The 20,460-nt window shown below is 45.6% G+C and overlaps 1 protein-coding gene across 1 annotated transcript in view; it reads right to left on the bottom strand.

The window, feature by feature from the left end:
- Window positions 1-20,460, bottom strand: part of SPRTN (SprT-like N-terminal domain) — a 317,435-nt gene that overhangs the window by 185,794 nt on the left and 111,181 nt on the right. Inside the window, exon 3 of the mRNA XM_085611947.1 lies at window positions 1,461-1,589. Coding sequence (XP_085468073.1) covers window positions 1,461-1,589 — 129 coding nt within the window. The remainder of the gene's footprint in view (window positions 1-1,460; window positions 1,590-20,460) is intronic.

Genomic DNA, 20,460 nt, shown 5'->3' with positions numbered 1-20,460 from the left:
AATGATTAGCAGTATTGTTTTGCACCGATTTCATTTTGTTTAAAAGATCTGTAAGTCCAGTTATACAGATCTGATTGACTTTGTTTTGGTACCTAAATTTATATACAAAACTGCTTTATTTTTTATAAATTGGGAGTTGGATTTTTTTCAAGTCGTGTCAATAACTTATTGTCCATGTTGGTACTCTGAAATGCTTAACACATACTCATTTAGTAAAGCCTGACTGCTCTTTGCCTCTCTACCAGGACTGAGCTTATAATTTATACTTGTGAATCCTAGGACCATCTTTAGGGTATTGTTAAAGAATTGCATAGTAAAGCCTAACCACCTTCACTACTTAATACTCCACCTCCCTACACAAAGCATGAAGCGCAGAACAGAAAAGTGTAGGATTAAAAGCAATGGCGTGTAAAGAAGGCAATTAAAGGAATAAAAGCCCAAATAGAAAAAATAACACCAGTCAAGGAAGGAAATCAAACTTTGTGTGTATGCTGGAGTTGAGCAAAATAGTGAAGGGAAACCCTAGGTGGAAAGAAGAAAGCTCTCTCTGGACAGAAGGCTTGGAGGAGCCTTAGGCAGGTGGTGGTAATCCTGCAGAAAAGGAGGAAAGGGTAGGCAGAAGGGGCCCTATAGCGCGAGTCTTGATTTAGGAGAAGGCAAGTCCTGCATTGTGAACAGTGTGCAGAGGGGGGTTGGTGTGCATCCTTCACTAAGCTTTACCTTTGGTGAAGCATCCATGTACACCCCTCAATTGCATCTAATACAATATAATGGCCCAAATGACTATCGAACCTTATCACATTTCTAGTCACTGATTAGAGGGTAAATATTACATCTGAATGGGCAAATTCATACATTTGCAGATTTGAAAAGAGAACAGAAAATGAGTGTCTCCAGACAGTGGCAACTAAATGGTTTATTACTCTATTATATTTGAGCATCTGAGGTTTTTGTTTTATTATATAATATTATGAACTCGATGTATCGAAACAGTGTGCTAAGGAAGAGGATATGCAGAGGAAATATTGATGTGCATGAGGAACATTTAAGTTCCTGAGAAAAGTAGTGTTACACCTAAATAACTGATTAGAGCTTACATGGACTGCTGTTTCTGCCTCTGGGGCCAGAAGTTCCAGAAGGGCAAAGAGATTAAATACAATTTAAGAGCATTGGTATGGTCCAAAGTATGCACCAGAAATCCTATAAAGAAAAGTTCAATGACTCAAATACAAGATTTTATAGGAGAGAGGGAAGAACTTAGACTAAACAGGCCGAACTGCAGTAATCTGCCGTTAATATCTGTAATGTATTCATGCTGCAACATGAAATGCAATGGTATGCCAAAAGACATGCTTTAATTGGAACCAAGACCCACTGAGGAAGGACAACAATGCGTAACATGCTAATAAAGGCAGACCTTCTCTCAAAAACAACGGGTTTATTCAATTCAGAATACTTACTGAAATCTTAGCTCCAGTTATACCGTTGATTCGACGCATGTGTTTACAAAACTCGTCTCCATGGGCGTCGTGGTCTCTGTTGTTGTGTGTGACAAACAGCAGGGCATGGATCATTTCATGCAGAAGGGTCTGTGGTATAAACAAAAAACAACTTGATGACTATTATATGAGGAAGAATGCATTTAACTGCAGCAGATGATACTGTAGACTGCCATATTTAATATTTGCCTATTCTTTTGAAGTAGAACAAATGTAAACTACTTAACGTTTTTCAGAAAGGCGTGGATTAATCCACTACCTACCATTTCATGGCCAGAAATACAGCATTTCCCTGTTCTTCCTTGCTCCAACCAGAATTACTAAAAAGGTATACCTAAAAACTTTAAAGTTACTCACATCCAATATGGCCTTTTCTGAAGTACTTTAGTTCAGAAAGGAGGGCAAGTACATTAAAATTAGGCTATTAAAAACGATTATAAAAGTATGTTTCTCGAGCAACACAGGAACGATTCATCAATTGGTCTCCCAATTATAATATATCACACATAGAGATTGAGCAACGTTTGTACATATAGTCAACTACCTTCTGAAGGATTCCATTATTTGGTGCTCAGTCTTCACCCACCTCAGTGGCATGTTTCATCGTTTTTTTAGCATATATCCAGCAACAAATAAGTGAGGAAGTAAATGTTTGAAAGCATTTTCAAACAGATCATGAAATCTCCCACCCCATTGAATAAATGCATAATGTGACCTAATTACTTAGAAGTACAGCACACAACTAACAATTTATAGCAGAATATTGTACTACCTGGTCTGGCCAAGAGCATGGAATATTTCAAAAAGGAACTTCACTTAGAGAGGGAATATCTAAATTATTCTTACACCAAATAGAGCATATTTGCACTTTAAGCTCAATATTGTTCAGTGTAAGGATTTTAGGATCCTTAACTTCAAACCACTTCTAAAATAGGTATATATTTTCATATTCAATTTTCCAGGACATGACAACAAGCATTGAAAATGCAATAGGTCTCGCCTTTGATTAAGTTAAAGCCATTTGCTGTGCTGATGGTATTGTATAGCAAAGCAAATGACTTTAACTTGATGAAAGGCGAGACCTATTGCATTTGCTGAACGTCCCGTGATTCTGTGCAAATCACTTGATCTCACTGTGCCTACAAAAAAGAACCTGTCCTTGTGTGATGTAACTGTTGCTCCAATAAAGCGCTCCAATACCTTTCAAGTTCGGGCTATGAAAAAAACAGATGGGGGGGGGGGCTAGTTTTACACATGCATGGTGACTTGGGATGCAAGGAAGAGTTCTCACATACCCGTCAATAGACCCGATTCAGGCGGGGGACTTCCGGTTTTTTTTTTTTTTACCGAAATGGTTTTATTTTTAGTAATCTCACGCCTCAAACACCCTCTGATCAATTGTAAACCAATGAGAATACATTTCCCCGATTTTTTTTCCCAAAGTCTCCCACTTTCCTGTTTTAAAATGTTGCTGTGCATGGTTGTACTACAACACTACACACCTGCTTTCTTTTCACAAAACGTGTGACCCTGGAAAATGCACAGCAAATTCATGGTTAACACTGGGAGAGCTGCTCGCCGGCTAACCGGCGCCTTTTCTATACGCCAAAGAGGACCCGAGCACTCCGATTGGTCGGGAAGTCTGTTCGCTCACTGAGTTGCTTTTCACTCGTGTGCTCACTCATGCAGGGTTTAATGTATGCATTGTAGATGTGTTCTCTTACTGGTGCATACATTTTAAAGCTGTGTGTGTAACATTGCCAGGTATGAACTTTTAGCTATCACTGCTATAAACAAAACTGATTCTGACGTTAGTGCCCCTTGACCTGAAAAACTGTTGTTAATAAAAATAACTTTCATAAATATATAGATAGAAATATCAGATACACCGTGGACACATTCGTACGTCTGCTTAAATATGGCAAATGTCGATATTGAATAATAGTTCAAATAAATATCGATGTAGCTGTTGTGTAAACAAAGTTAAACGAAGCCTTCGAAGCACAGTACTGGTCGCGTTTACCTACTGTGCGACTTCCAAAACACACCAATGTGCCGGGCCTAGAAGCCTGTGCCCATCAGGAAGACCGGGACAGGTATTTCAACCAATACTAAACCATACTAAGGGCCACCTTCGAAACTCCCACACCATTTCAAACTATCTGCAGCAATGCTGTGACCAAATTATTGGTTCATGAAGCTTGTTTTTTTTCTCTTTCATCTGGCCTCTTTCTGTTTTGTTATGTTGTGCTGCTATTATGTACACATTTCCTTTTTTAGTGTTTCATTCTGTTTTTGTTGTAACTCCTGGCAAAGATAGTAGCCGTTCACCAGTGTGAGGGTCCACGATGTTTTATAATATAACACGCAGCGCCAGGACACCTCTTGTGGTAATCGCGCGCTATACAAATCGCGTTAACATAACATAACGTATTTTGCAGGTTGACTTCATTGAAGACAGTGTTTTATCAGCGTCATTGGAAGATAATTAAACATACAGCACAGTTCTTTGGTGTTAAACTTCAGACAGAAGGCTGCATCTGTCTAGTGGCTGAAATGTTAACTTAGCAATCTGGAAACATGGGCCCCTACTTACACATTTGACAGAATTGTTTGATTGGTGCAAATCATTTACGTCATTGCGCCTAGTTTTCCTTCATTGTCAAATTTGAGAGCATCTTAAAGTAATTTGGTTCAGGATGTGTGTTGTACAAACCCCTAACTCGAATACAGTTTAAAACTTTACATCTGAAGCACACTTATAGTGCACACGAGAAACTGCTTAGCTCTGGGTTCACTCAATGGTGCAAAACAAAATGATGGCACTCCACCGCAGAATCTGGTAAGGCACCCCTAAGACTTGATGTTGACAGATACTGCTCGGGTTGACTGGACGGCCCCCGTTGCACGTCAAGGGCTACAGGGGCCCGCATTATGTCCCAACTATAGAGAGGTAGAGGGGAAAGATGAAAGGAAACCTAAGAGAGGTAGGTCACGGGAGAAGAGGTGAGAGAGAGAAAGAGAACAAAAAAAAAAAAAGAAGGCGGGTAACAAGGAGCGACGAAGGAGAAAAGAGTGAGGCGTTTGCAAAAAAGTCCGTTAACAGTCAATACGGTAACTATCAAACGCAAAAATAAAAATTCTCACGTGCCTCATTGCCCTTGGTCCCAACATCCAGCAACCTGGAGACAGAGGTCGTGTTTCGGTCCCCGTTGTAGGTGTTCACAGCTTCCACAATGGAAGTTTCCGGTTTCCTCGTCCCTATTCCCAAGTGACAAACCGTAGCCACCTGACGCGAGCACGAGCACCAGAACCGCTATCCACCACAACTCCATCCCCACGCGCCTTCTGACTTTCTGTGGGACTTGATAGTGCTTTGCCGTGTGGGAACTGCCTCCCTTTGGCTGAAGGCTAAGCATGCTTGGCCTGGAATGTGGTCTGCCCAGAGAATAACTGACACAGGTGATTTTTTGTCCAGACAGGTGACTGTCAGTCTTATGTACCCGAAACATCACCTCGAAGGGAAACGTGCCAGGTCTAGACAACGGCTCCAGGCACTTTGGGAGCCCGACGGCGCTGTGGTGAGGTAACTCCAGGATTGCACAATGCCAGCTGTTGCAGTATGTTTGATTTTCACCAGGCTTCGCCTCTCAAGCGCTTTTGTGTATATAAATAAAAAGGAGAGGTAGATACTCAGAAAAAGGCAAGGACGGCATAGCAAAGTCGACGAGATAGAAGTTTTGCTGATTAAAACGAGCGTGGCCGCGAAAGCGACAAGCACTCGCGTGCACTAGGAAAGTGAAAGCGCTCCATGTGCAGGTTATGCTCAAACGACAGGAGCCGTACACATCGCCTGTCCAGGCGCGTGCACACCTCCTGTCCCTCTTCGGCAAAGAAATCGACAATAGATCTCGCCCAGGCGAGCAGCGCATGCGCTGCGTCGCTAGGCGAGACCTAAACAACCCTTGGTTACGACTACATGACTGGTAGATGAGCAGAGTGGGAGATTTCTGCAGGGTAGAACCATTTGGAATTTCTGGTAAATTGATTTGCACTGAAAACAGGTACAGGGGTGTTGTGGATGTTGGGGTAGTTGAGTGGGAAACATAATCCCTCCCTCCCTCCCCACCTGGACTACTTGACAGACACTTCCAGCCTACTGATAGTCATATTATGTGTCCTCCTTCACACTCAATGATTTTTCCCAGCCCCATTCTGAAAGAATTTTCTCCTCACCTTTCTCCTGATCGTGGACTATGGCGCAGGGGGTTGTTTAGGAGTGCTAGGCCTACGGAAAGTCTTCCTTCTCAGTGAAGACACAACTGTGTCCTCTTCCAGCGCAATCTTGTGTTTTTCTTGGGCATGTCAGGTTTCCCGACCACACACAGGATTATGGGGCAGCTTCCTGCATGTCGGCTTCTGGCATAAGCCACATTCAGGACAAAGATTATAAATAGACTTTGGTGCATTATTGTATGCACATTTTGCAGTATTTTTTACTTATGTTGTATCACAGATTATTTTCTCAGGTCTACAATAACATTAATAGTTATGTATTTTTTCAATCCAAGATGGTCAAACCCAGTTTCTTTTTTTTTTTTTTTTTAGATGGGCCACTTCCAGTTTTTTCCCTAAATAAGGAGTTCCATTATGAAGTCCAGTTGTGTCGCAGATGTGACTGTATCGTTGCTTGCTCTCTGCTCTCCTTTGAACTCAGCTTCTCTACAGTACCGAGTCTAATCTTTTTCCGGAAAGGTTTAAAGGATGAAATTAAAGATGAACTTGCAAGGGTTGCCATACCACCTACTCTTCAGAACCTCATCCTGTTATCCCTCCAGAATGAGTCGTCTTCAGGAAAGACACCTGCAACATAGAAAACAATCTTTGGCAAAGTCCACCTATATACCTTTGCCTTTTAAGACCGCGTTCAAATGCTCTACAGTTCCTCTCACAGAAGAAGAAAGTTTTAGACAAAGGAAGTTGGACTTAAGCATCTATTGTGGCCAGGGCGGTCACCTTTTAACTACTTGCCCTGTTCAACCAGCTTGCTCATCTCGGAAGTCAGGAAACTAATAAACTCATCACTAGCAGAGAATAGAGGTGAGTGGTACTTAGACCCTTGCCCTCCTAGGATTATGGCCTTACTTTCCAAACAGCTTGCTCCTACAATTCATACACTGTTTAATTTAACAGTTAAATCAGGCACTGTTCCTTTAGAATGGAAATCTGTGCAAGTATTACTCATTAAAATAAAATCCAATTCTAATCCCAATTACCTATCTTATTACCATCCAATCTCACTACTGGTCCTTCTAGGAAAACTTTTACAAGGTCTAATTAATAAACAAGTGACAGCCTATCTTGAGGCGAATCAATTCCTGGACCCTTTGTAATCAGGGTTTAGACCCTACCATAGTACAGAGTCAGCACTATTGGCTATCACTGACTCACTAAGACTAACTTGATGCTGGGGTTCTATCTATGTAGGTGCTGCTGGACTTGTCCGCAGCTTTTGACACTATATTGTACTCAAAGCTGTTGCAGAGACTACAAGAGATGGGGATCCATGGGACGACCTTTAAACGGCTCCAAAACGTTTTGGAAAATGGAACTCAAACCACTTCTCTTGATCCTTTTAAACCCCACAACATGCGGACTCACGAGGGTGTACCACAGTGCTCCTGTTTGAGCCCAATGTTGTTCAACATATATGTGGCTCCCATTGCTAAGATCACGGAGACATAGGGTTTTGAAAGAATATCATCCGCCGATGACACACAGCTGATCTTCTCTTTGGACAAAGACCATGCTAAAATAAAAGATCTTTTTGCCAAGGAAATGTGAGCTATTTCAAGATGGAAGACAGCAAACAGCCTTTAGTTGAATGTCGATAAGACTGAGATCATGCAGTTTGGCAAGGCGAATATACTCTGGTCTGATGAGTGGTGGCCACCTGAACAGGACTTGGTTCCAAACCCAGACAGACAGTGAGAAATCTTGGTGTAAAACTAGACCAAACACTGTCAATGAAAGAGCAGATCCTGGCTACCACAGGTATCTGTTGTCAAACCATGCGCCTACAACGAAGAGCCTTTCCTTATCTCACCATCTCAGTCAGAAGAGCGCTAGTCCAGGGTGTAATAATTAGTAGACTGGACTATGGTAATACACTACTGGCCGCAGCTGAGACCCTTACGACCCAATTCCAAGTAGTGCAAAATACAGCAGCCAGACTGGTTTACAACCTTCAGTAGGGTTCCGCCTCCACACCACTGCTGAAATCTCTACACTGGTTACCAGTCAAGTAGAGAAGCACTTTTATAATCTGTTGCATTACTTAAAACTCATTAGGAGGTAAGGGTGCCAGTTATCTTCTGCAACACCTCAAACACTACTTCCTTACAAGAAATTTAAGGTCCAGGGACAAAGCATTATTGAGCGTACCCCGTATTCAACTGAATAGATGTGGTGGCAGGGCCTTTTCATACTTTGCTCCAGTTTACTGGAACAGCTTACCTCCTCATTTCAGTCTGTGCACTGAATACCATAAATACTGGAAAATGCTCAAATAATTTCTATTCTAACGATTCCTCCTACTGTGACTGTCTGCAGCGCTGAGATACCCTTTGGCTCGATAGCGTGCACGCTATATCAAGTTTAATTAACATAACATATACTTAGCTACACATGTAAGTTCCTCCATCTTCGTTCTCTTGCAAGGACAGTTATTACTCAATTCCAACTCCTGTGGGGTTCCTGTTCTCATAGACCGTGGCGACTCAAATGTTTATATGGACATCAAGTGGGCCTCTTACCATCACATTCCAATCATCAACTAAGAAATACTAGTAGCGGTTGAAGCTGTGGACTGAACTCTAGTAGCCTAGAAGTAGAGGAAACTCAACCCTTAGCTCTTAAAAAAGCTGTCCAGATGAAACCATCACATTTCATTTATTCTCTTCCCCCCATATCCAATAATTTGGGAAATCAAGTGATTGGCAACACATAATCCATATATCAACTGGTCTGCTAAAACTTTATTGTTGGGCTCTGAATCTCTCACTGTACTGTCGATCAATACTTCTCAAAAACTCCTACATTTCCATCTGAAAATGTCACTTTTTCCATTGCTCAGTTCTCTGAAGTCCCGGAAGCCTGGCATGACTTGCCTTAGGCGTTTCAAGATTCAATAACCAAGGAACTAACTCTCCACGCTTCATGCTGGAAGTGACGTGCACGCTGCCTATACAGGTGCCACTCCCGCGCACTGACATCAAGTTTCTTTTCGTGGCTTTCCACGCCGGAGACCGGAGCCACGAAAAACACGGACCACTGCTGTGACTAGGGCCTGAAAGGGGAAAGCCCTGTCCCTAGAAATTGGTTAGCAGAGCAGGAAGGATGGTTAGCTGGGTTAAGAAACTTCAGCTAGAGTGTCTACCTGATAAGTCGTTACCGAAGGCAAGTAACTGGTTCATCTGGCAGACTTCTAGCTGCAGATTCCTTACCTTGGAAAAGATACCCAAGCAATACCTCCCCAGAGGTGGGTCTGCAAAACAATTTCACGCTAAATGTCCTCCTGCAGGACCGAACGGGCAAAGTGCCCGTCCCGACAAACCTGACTGTCAAGGCAGTAGTGCTTGGTAAATGTGTAAACAGATGCCCACGTCGCTGCCTGGCAGCTGTCCAAGACCAGAACTACGTGTGCTAACACAATAGTCACAGCCATGGCTCCTGTAGAATGAGCATGCAAACCCTCAGAGGGTTACTTCTTGGCCAATATGTAGCAGATGTTAATGCAGAGCACAATCTATCTGGAGATGGTTTGCTTCTGCACAGCCTTTCTGTTCTTCGCTCCGCCATACCTCAAGAATTGTTGGACTACCCAGACTTTTGTGCAGTCTTGTTGGGTCCAGTCAGTGAAGCCGCTCCTCTTCCTTAGAGGGATGTGGCAGAGCATAAAAAGTAGGCAGTGTGATGAACTGACCTAAATGAAAGGGAGCAATCACTTTTGGCAGAAAGGAAGCTTAGTGGGAAGAACCAGTTTATCTTGGTAGATGCTCAGATATGGAGGCTTGGATGACAAAGCCTGAAGCTGACTGACCCTCCTGGCAGACGGTATTGCCACTAGGAAGGCCATCTTGATGGTAAGGAGACTGAGGGGGACAGTTGTGCAAGGGCTTAAAGGGAGCGTGCATCAGGAACGTCACGACTAGATTAAGGTCCCACTGAGGCATGATAAAGGGAGAAGGAGGAAACATATGGTAGGAAAGTGCCCATTTTTGCATGGTTACCCCCCCCACATTTTGCTTGATATCTGATGCACTTGCACTGAGTGTGCCCTGGGTCTCTGCCAATCGGGTTACCAGGGCCGGTTTTCTTCCCCCAAACTGTACCTTTGTTTCCACAATTGGACACCTCTGGCTCACATGCAAGTCCCTTGGAAAAGTATTTATTTATTTTATTTAAACCAAGGGCCTTTTGACCAGAGAGGGTCTCTAAGGGCTGCAGCATGTACAGTGCCACCCTCAGAAGCCCCTCACCAAACGCATACACACTGCCATTGGAGGCTGTGTGCTTTGGTGCAGACAAAACTTCAGAGTCGACATGGCACTCATTCATGTGTGCCATGCCCATTAGCCATTGCCTGTGGCGTAGGTAGGTCATCCCGCTAGCAGGCCTCACCGCCCTAAGGCAGGGTGCGCTATACCTCAGGTGAGGGCACAGCTGCATGAGGAATGTGTCCCTACAGCAGAGGTCTTCAATCTGTGGGACGCGACTCCCAGGGGAGGCGTGGAGTCCTGGGAAGGGGGTTGCACATTCCCCAACCTCACGTGTTCTTGGAATCCAAAATGTTTGCTTTCGTCTAGGAAAAAGATGGCTAATTTTGATTGTGAAAATGCTCCAGCTGAGTCTCCTGTGCTACGAAACGTTTCATGCCAGGGTGCCTGGTCACCTGAAAGAAATGCAAATGTGCCCTGCTAGTTAATCTGCAAGTGTAAAGGGTGCTTGGGACCCGTGAATCCTTAGAAGCTAATGTAATGTTGTCCATGTCTACTAAGGGGGCGGGAGAATACCGAATACTGGAGCTGCCCAAGCAAATCTTGACCAGCACTGTTGTAAAAGTTCAGAGACTTCCTGTTTTCTGTGAATCTTGCCTCTTGGACTGCCCTGCCACTTGCTGTTCAATAGCATGTCATTTCTGATTTTCCTACTTCCTGTGAGTAGTCCTTTGACAGTGCTTGGGAAGCTAGAAATGCATAGCTTTAACACAGCCAGTCCAAATATTAAATCACCTGCTCTTCCCTGTTTGCACTCGCGCTCTAGATTTTACCCATTTTACAGGGATTGGCTCAGCTCTCAGGCAAGTTTAGAAGTTGTCTCAAGTTTTAAATTCTTAGCCATCTTTTGCCCGAGCAATATAAATGGCCGATTAACTGACTGATCAAGCTCTTAGGACCCTAGTGTTTTTTGTGGGGAAAAACAAGTTACCGTCAAAGTACTTATGTGAAAAGCAAATGTGACTAGCTTCATGAGGGCCAACCAGCTCACCAGACTGCAGGACAAGAGCCCATGTTGAAGGAATTGCATGTTGGGTGAGCATCTCGTTATAGAGGGTAGTTTGCTTTGGTAAAATGCAAGCGCTAACGTGGTACATTTTCATGACATGGTACATGGCGTTTGAAATATAGGTAAATTAGCGTGGCCTGATATTACTAAAGTATGTGTTTTCTCTGACCCCGGGCAGAAGCTTTAGATTTTTAACAGTGACTACTGATTTTCTTTGCCCCTGTACCTAGTGTTCATCCTGTACTTTTCCTTTCTACTAACTCCCAAATGTAGGGTGCACTATCAAAGTCATTATTTTAGTTGCAAATTTGGCATGGCAGAATTTTTTGCCAGGGCCAAACCTTTTCTATACCAGTCACATGGCTGGTGCATGCTACTTAAAGATGTCAACTTAAGCTTTACATTTCATGATGGTGATAATGACTGCAGAGTGGTTCTCAGAGAAAAGCACTGGATTATGTTATAGGCACTATATAATGAATAACTTCAATTTGGGAATAGCACATAGCATGGTTCATGGACTCGAAAAGTAATTTAAAATTTAAACCTACAAGAAACTGATTTGAAAATACTCTTGTAGCATTTCCAGATAATGCTGGGACATGTAAATTGCTTTTGCAAAGGAACAAAGGTCCCTGCCTGGGGGATGGGGCTGTGATCAACTATCATGAACAGCACCTGTCAAGGCAGATGCAACTCTTACCATGCCATTTATGAAGTAGCCAGAGTGGCACCAATGCCAGTAGGAGAGAAATCCCTGTCACAACTCTTTTTCTTGTAAGTTCATTTCTGCAGACACCTTAGGAGGAAGATTCTGACATCTTAACTTCAGACAGATGCACATCAGTATTTAGTTTTAATCGCCAGGGAGTGATGCATGGCTGGGTAGGGTTGCATGTGGGAAGATTCTTAATTGTTTAGAGGTCCTCTCCACCCATAACCTCTTAACTGGCATTGTGGCTACCAGCCTGAGAGCTGCTGCCACCTGAGGAAGATAAGCACGCACTTGCTGAAACAAAGGACTAGAACTCTGCACTGAGGCTACTGGTTTGCCTGTAGAGAGAAACACCAAGGGCTGGACCTGCTCCCACTTAATCTCAGGATAGAAGAGCGGACTCCAAGGTCTGGTTGGCTTGCACCCTGTTAATGCCCTAGAACAGAGGTCTTCAATCTGTGGGGCACGACCCATAGGGGGGCCGTGGAGTCCTGGGAAGGGGGTCGCGCATTCCCCAACCTCACTTGTGCTTGGAATCCAAAACGTTTGCTTTCGTCTTGGAAAAGGATGGCTAATTTTGATTGTGAAAATGCTCCAGCTGAGTCTCCTGTGCTATGAAAAGTTTTCGTGCCAGGGTGCCTGGTCATCTGAAAGAAATACAAATGTGCCTTGTTAGTTAATCTGCAAGTGTAAAGGGTGCTTGGAACCCATGAATTGTTACAAGCTTTGTGATGACAAACATTTTTCTTTTGTAGTAGTAGTAGTGCAAAGAGTTAACAACTGGGCTGTGAAGTGCTTGATTTTAATCATAACTGTATTTACACAGCCCTCAGTACCTCTAAGGAGGTGCTAAACGGACAGTTATGTCAAAAAGAAAAAGAAAAAATAAAGAAATTGCATTAAATACACCCTGGTATCACTAAAATCTACATTCCGGAAGCACCATTTTATCGTAAAACTATTTACACATTCTGCATCAGTCTATCTTCGACTGTGGGTAATGCAATGCAAGTATAAAATAATGACTTTCATATTCACAGTGCTTTTTGTCACAGGCTGTGATCTTGTAGCACTAAAAATACACAAGTCACTATTCTACACTGCACCAACCAAGATTTAAAGCTGTGCCTCTTCGGTTACAAACAGAACTCTGCAGTGCATTAACTAATAAAGGCTTCTCGGCCTTTTGGCCAAGATCACGATGACGAATAGAGGTTTCATAATGTACTACAATGCATTTCCCACTGCGTAACAACTTTTTTTTTTACATGTATTTTTTATTTACGCCACCCATTATTTTATATGTAGGTGCCTGAAATCAAAGACCTAAAACTTTTTTTGACTCTCTGGCTGCGCAAGCCTCTCAACCATACCTATGCGCCAGCGCAAAGTATCTCTGCATGGCTGTGCATGGAGTCATAGATATAGAGTATGGCAAAGCATCGCAAGTCACTGTATTGCCTTACTATGCGTCAAGGATGTGTTGCATGGGGGTTTCCATGGATTTTGATGCTGCCCCATATTTACAAAATCATGTAAACCTGGGGCAGCGCCAAAAATGTACGCCTCCCCAGTGGAAGCGTAACGAGGACAAATGTTTTAATTTCTCCTCTTTTTTCCTCTTTCCACATGTGCTGCATTCTGCAGCTCTCATAGCATGAGGAAAATACCTCTCAGACTGTGAAGGAAGATGCCCCTTCCTGCACAAAAGAAAACCTGCCCATGTTAGTGCGAGGCAGCATTTTGGCAACGCAAGGGGAAAGGACAGCAATGAACCGTATTTCATAAATATGGTGCATTCCGGCCCTTTGACATTGGCTTAGGGCAGCACAGCAAGAAGACACGTGGCGCTGCCCTACGCCAATTCCTCATAAATGAGATCCTTTATTTTTAGCTACACCTTTGACCACGCCCCCACACTCACTGATCTTTGGTTTGCTAAACACTGTTTTTTTTTTTATAATCTGTTTATTCAGGTCAGCAAATCCATGACATTACAGTTAGAGATATACAGAGCCACAGCAAAAGCAGGCAATTTCTGAACCAATCGATCACTGTAAAGCAGCATGTATACAATGATCATTTTTCATTTACACCCAAATTCACTTTTACATAACCATAACCAAAACAACCTCTGGTACAGATGGAAAGCAACAGTAACCAAACAATGCACACTAGCAATTGAGGAGCGAACCCTGCAAAGGGAGCAACATATATGGAGTAGCACACAGCAATAGCAATCATGTTTGGACATCGAACCCCAACACAGCGTAACATAGGCGGGCTTCCGCCCTATTGCTTACGGACACAGGGACTAGCCAGTCTCGGCGTGCCACCCCACCCATGACGAGGCCCCGCTTCCGCTCCACCCCACCCAGCCGGCTGCCACCAATTGCGAAATCGTCTGGAGCCCAGCAGCATAGGCGAACACCTCCACACCCCCAGCAACATCAACCCATATCATCAGAAACCTCTCCAGACAATGAACATGTAGATCTTGGGGAGCCAGCCCTCTCTTGGGCCCACTGCAAAAAGGGCTCCCAGATGTCCCTGGGGCGGGAAGTGACCGGCATCGTTTCCCAATAGCATTCAAGTTGTGTGTTACCATACGTTACATCTTTCACCCATTCCGTAAATTTAGGCAAGGATCTGCGTCCCCAGCGCACCGCCACCTGTCGCTTAGCATATAGGAGCAATAGCGCATGCATTGCTAAACACTGTTTAATATGATTTCCACACCTGAAAAATGATTTGCTGTGGAATTGGGGGTGCTTATTATTGTTGATGAGGAGAGTACCAGGTTCTAGAAATTTGTCAGAAGGGGGGTACTTACGCCTAAAAAAGTTTGACAAGGGGGTCTCTGCATCCAAAAGTTTGAAGACCTCTGGCCTACAGTGTCTGTGCCATTCACAGATATTTTGAGTGCAGTGGAGCCATATCGAGTACATGGGCTGCGAGGTTGTCATTACGAACTCAATAGCTCCATGATGGCTTCACTGAATGCTAAGGAGTTTGGTATCAAACTCCTCATTATAATAAACCCACACTGATGCCAGTGTTTGATCTATTACAAAATGCACTCAGAGGGCATCTCAGAGATGCCCCCTGAAAAAAAGACCAAGTCCCTCGAGTCCAGCTGACTGGTCTGCACCAGCCTGACACAGACATGTTTCTGACCCCCTGAGGTGGGAGCCCTTGTGCTCTTGCGGGTCAGGGACAAAGGCTGCTTGGGGGGGGGGGGGGGGGGAGTTGGGGGAGGGGGAGTAGTGCTTCACACCTACCCTCCAGCAGGAACAGTATTCAGGGCGGTGAGCCTCAAAGGCTTTCTGCCATTTGATATACTAGCCAGGGCCTCTCCAGATAGTGGAGAAAACTGCCCCCATGAACAGGCCTCACTTTTGGCAGAAAGGTCGGCAAGAAAATTAGTAGTCAGGGGAGGTGTGCCCCCTCTCTGCCACAACCGCCCCCAAGGTGCCCTTGACCGAGGTGTCCCCCTCCTTAGGAAATCCTACATCTTGAATGGAAGGATTCAACCCAATCTGGTTAGGTGGCTGCACCCTTCCGGAAGAGAGGGGACATTCTAAGAGTGTAGTCACTCGAAAGGCAAATAGTCCATCGGCTACCATCTGCCAGTCCCTGTAACGCCCCTAAATTCGGTATTTAGGGGCACCTCCGACCATTGGTCCTTAGAATCCTGCAACCTAAGAAGAAGACAGATGAAGAAGACAGCGTGCAGCAAAGCAAGAAGACATCTACTGCCTTGGCCCCAGCCATACCGGTCTATCTCCTGCTTCTCGAGCCTGCGGAGAAGAAGCCTTTCCCGTAGCCAGCAACTTCCAAGAACCCCAGGAAGACTGCCACTCTTCAATAAATACCAGATCTCCAGAGGTCGGCCGCTCTGTCCAGAAAACTCCACCATGGATTCTGGAATCAGATGGATCAGCGCTCCCTATCCACTTTGCACCCTATGCCCACAGCCCGAGTGGCTCACCGGTCCAATGCAATCTCCCTGGTGACCCTGACCTAGTCTCCATAAGTGGCTTCCCTCCCCTGCACCCCACAAATTCGCCTTCAGCTCAACACAAAGGGTCCCCCTGACCACGACAGGCTCCAACCCAGAAGTTCAATTTCCATGGTAGAAAGCAGAGTGTTGACATATTCGAGTGGGGAAACCTCTCCTGCTACTGCGACAAAGGGTCCTCCCGAAGATGCAGCATGTTCAGAGGACCAATGGACATGCTCAACAGCTCGGGTGACCAAACTCTCCGAGCCCAGTCAGGAGCCACAGAGATGACTTGATGTTGGTCATTCCTGATCTTCTTGAGACATCTGGGCAGGAGTGGTATAGGTGGAGAGGCGTACAGGAGGCCTGAGCTACACTCAAGACAAAAAGCGTCTCAGAGCGAGAGGCTCCTTAAAAACTCCAGTGCACAGAACTCCTGACATTGCTTGTTCTCGGCGGGGATGTACAGATCTAACCAAGGATCTCCCCATTGCGGAAAGAGATCTTGGCACCACCTCCGGATGGAGATGCCATTTGTTATCCGCTAGGTATCTGTGGCTGAGTTTGTCTGCCCTGGTGTTCAGAGAGGCGGCCAGGTATTGAACCACAGATAGGTCCAGAAGTTCCAGCCCTTTCCAGACACAGGGCCTCTTGACAAAGGGTCCATGACTTACCCCACCCTGTTTGATGCAATCCCATGAGGCGGTGGTGTTGTCTGAACACCTATACAAGCATTCTCTTGATGGAGGGTAGAAAGGCTTTTAAAGCAATATGGTTAGTCGGGAGCTCCAGAATCTTCCATGTGGAGTCCAGATTCTGCTGGAGACCAGAGGCTTCTGATCAAAACATCTTCCAGATAGCCTATAGAGGGATGGAGGATTAGGCCCTCTTGATATGTCAAAAATGAGTCAGGAAAAAATGTCAAACGTCTTCTTGTGTTATTCGTGCTTGGTTTTTATTAGGTTTTTTTTTTCTTCATGAGAATGTGAAACAGACTATTGAAAGATAGCCGACACGTGTTGCTGGGGGTCGCGTAACTAGTTCCGATAACGAACGAGACTCCTCCATGCCAACTAGTTACGCAACCCCCAGCAATACAAAAAAAAAAAACTCTAATAAAAACCAAGCACGAATAACACAAGAAGACGTTTAACATTTTTTCCAGACTCATTTTTGACATATCAAGAGGGCATAATCCTCCATCCCTCTATATACTTATTTCTACAATGGCTCTTGGGTGTAGCCATTTACGAGGAATGTGCCACTTATAAATTATGGGCATCTAAAGTTATAGCACCAGAAGTCCAGAAATTTCCACCCACACAGTTACCCATACATTTTCCAGATAGCCGCCCCATCCTAGGAATGACGCATCTGTCACCATTGTAAGATCTGGTTGGGGAAAAAAAGAGGGGTCTGCCGCTGACCCAATTGCGGTTCGTTAACCACCACTAACGATCTTTTGCAGTATGCTCCAAGATCTGGACCATTCTGGAGAGATTTCCTTTATGCTGCGTTGTAGGAAGCTGTCTCTGTATACAATATACCAAAGTGAGGTATAGTGTGCAGAGTCCAGTGGAAACCCAAAGGTAGGCAGAGGCAAAGTTAGATAGAACCTCTCTATTTGTGGTAGTGTGGTCGTGCAGTAAGGCAGTATCAGAGGACAGAGTTAAGCATTTGTTGTAACCACTCAACCAGCAAATTATGTCACACACTCAAAGGATGAACTTCAGACCAATTGGTTTTGTACAAAAATATTCTTTTAGTTATTTTATTTTCTAGAACCAAGCAGGCCTGGCACAGGTAAGTTGATAAATACTTTGTAGTAAATATACAGTTTGAAATGCAATTGTAAATGTACTTTGAAATGGTTACAGTTTGAATTACTGGTAATGCAATACTGTGAAATGCTGTACATATACTTGTATCAACTTTGCAATGAAAATTACAAGAAAGTTACTTTCACGTTACCTTTGAGATTACTTTTTCTACTCAGTGTGATATGCCTAGATATCACACTGGGACATTTCCTAGAGAAAAGGTAAGTAAAATCAGTTTTGCACAATTGTTATTTTTCTAGTTTCCATACAAATCAACTCCACACTTACAACATTTTTCAGAGAAAAACTGTCAATGGATTCCTATGGAGAGAAATGAAGTTAACGGTTACCAGCTAAGTAAACGGTCTTTGAAGTTGAGCTTCTGGGGTTGGAACAAGGGTTCCCCCAGAGTCAAGGATACACTCTTGTTACACCCTCAGCGGCACTAGGCCGCCGGGTGCAGAGTGCTGAGGCCCAATGCTATCCAATGGGGGATAGGGGGCTTCCGGTTGGTGGCTTCTGGCAAGCAAGCCACTGGGTTGTGGGGGCAAACCTCCTGAACTTTGGCTCAGGGCAAATGGGAACGAAATTAGCACCAAAGGTGCACCCTCAGCAGCACTAGGGCGGCCGGGTGCAGGGTGCTGTTTCGATGTCAGGGTATCAATGGAGAACCTCCGGTTTGGAAAGACACTGCAGGCTCGGGGACGAAGGTCTTCTGAGTGCAATCACCACTTCGAGAGGTCAGTTGGGAAGTTAGAGGTTGGTTAGGTACCGTCAGTTTGGGCACACAGGGCCGTGGGGCGTCGGGTGCAGGGGTGCCTTTTGGGGTCTGATCTGCTTACCAGCTCCTAGTCGCTGTTAGGCCTTCTGGATTTAGGCTGCAGGCCTCGGCTGGAGGTTTGAGGCAGGTGAGGGGTCACCGGATCTCGGGTCAGGATCGCCAGGGTGACTTCCTCGTGGTGTTTGCCCACTGAGCTCGGGCCGTGGACGGAGGGTGCAGAGTGGGGCAGATTCGCTGTATCCGGCCGGAGCCAGTGATTGCAGGTGAACAAATACGGTGTTCACAGGAGACAAAGTCTTAGTGCTTGAAGACAGGCAGGTACTATGGGGTTATCGAGGTTGCTGGCTGCAGGACACACCGGAATTTCGCAGGAGCAGGTTCGAGGTGGAGACAGGCAGGTAGGGTTGGGGCCAAGTGAGAGGGCGTCTTTCTCTTGTTAGCTTCGGCACGTCTGTTCGGTCCTTCTTTTCTTGTTGCAGGTTCTTGTCTGAGGAAGCAAGGTTTAGGGGTGCCCCTAAATACTAGATTTAGGGGTGTTACAGGTAGGTAAAAGGCAGGGGCCAATGGGTCTTTTCCCTGGGGTGGGTACACCCCCTATTATGCCACCCTCCAGTGGGAGGGGGGCCTGAGCCTGTCCCTGGTTGGCTGAGTCCCCCCCCCATCTTCAAGATGGCGTGGACAGAGTTGTGCTTCACCTCGCCTCCCCCACCTGAGGGGTGGAGTTGGCAGAGGTGGGCACACGTCTCTTCCTCACTTGTTTTTCCCACCGGTTCTCCTGCCCAAAGTGGGGGTCAAAACCAGTGGGGACCAGTTGCTGAGAGCAGCAAGTGGCCTGGGGAAGCTCACAAAGACGGCAAGCCTTCATGAACACTGCCCATCCTGGGGGGAAAGGTTTGGCACCTCGTCCCAGGATGTACATTGTTTCAGGCCTCAGAGAGCAGCAGGCTCTCGACCCAGGGGTCCAGAAACATGTCTGGTGGAGGCAGCTGTATAGCCAGTCGTCCTCTGGATCCATGGTCAGCACCTGCGCAACCGAATCCCATATAGAGGAAGGAAGTAACGACCCAAAAGGAATGCATTCTTCATGGACCACAGTGCCAGGCTGGTGGAAGAGAACATCATCTTCCCTAAGATATCCAGCCTCTTGCATTCCCCATCTGGTGGGTCGGTAGGGAAAGCACTAGCATTTACATTGGAAGTAGTGTTTTCGACCATCAAGCTTTCCAGGGCAGGGTGTTGTGTGAAGTAATTGGGGTCCCCTTGGGCGGGGCGGTGGGCAATCGTCCTGTTCACATGAACCCCTGTGCTGGGCTGGGACTAGGTCCCAAGCAGGATGCCAGTAAGAGCTTCATTGAATGGGAAAAGTAGTTCAGAGGGGGTCACTGTCAGCTGAAGCACCTCCGTCAAGATGTTCATCTTGACTGACAGAGGGCAGGCTAAGATCCAGTACCTTGGCCACCCTCCTCACCACCATTACAAAGGACGTGCCCTCCTTCGTAGCCATGGTAGGGGAGAAAGCATGCCAGTTTCTGGAGAAGAATCCAGTCCACTTGATTCTGCCAAGTCTTATTTGTGGATCTAAATGTTAGTATTCTTCAGGGTTCAGTGACCTTACCCAATTTTCCCTGAGTCTCAGCCCTTAGGATGAGGGCTCAGGTTCCGGCCAGGAAGGCATTGCTCCAGTCGGTGCCAGAGTCTGCATCAGGAGATACCGGCTCTGTGTCGGAGTTATCAGAATGGGCACGGCACTGCCGGAGGAGCCGGGAGCATCAGGATCTGCGCTGGGGAAGGTCGAGGTGGTACGACCAGCGCCGGTCTGAATCCATCCGTAGATCAAAGGGGCTCAACTGGCACCGGAGCTGCAGTATAAAATCAGCGGGGCCCCCCTCCCAAACAGCAGGGGGCCCCCCTCCCAAACAGCAGGGGGGCCCTCCTTCCAAACCAGCAGGGGACCCTCCTGAACCAGTAGGGGACCCTCCTGAACCAGTAGGGGACCCTCCCGAACCCACGGGGCCCAAAGGCATGCTTGCTGGAGCAGGCCACTCAAATATAAGGCTAATGGTTTCTAAAACGGA

This window comes from Triturus cristatus, chromosome 6, assembly GCF_964204655.1.
Source record: "Triturus cristatus chromosome 6, aTriCri1.1, whole genome shotgun sequence".
In the NCBI taxonomy this organism is placed as follows: domain Eukaryota; kingdom Metazoa; phylum Chordata; class Amphibia; order Caudata; family Salamandridae; genus Triturus; species Triturus cristatus.
The sequence above is the reverse complement of the archived record's forward strand: the minus strand, read 5'-3'. Positions and strand labels throughout refer to the sequence as shown.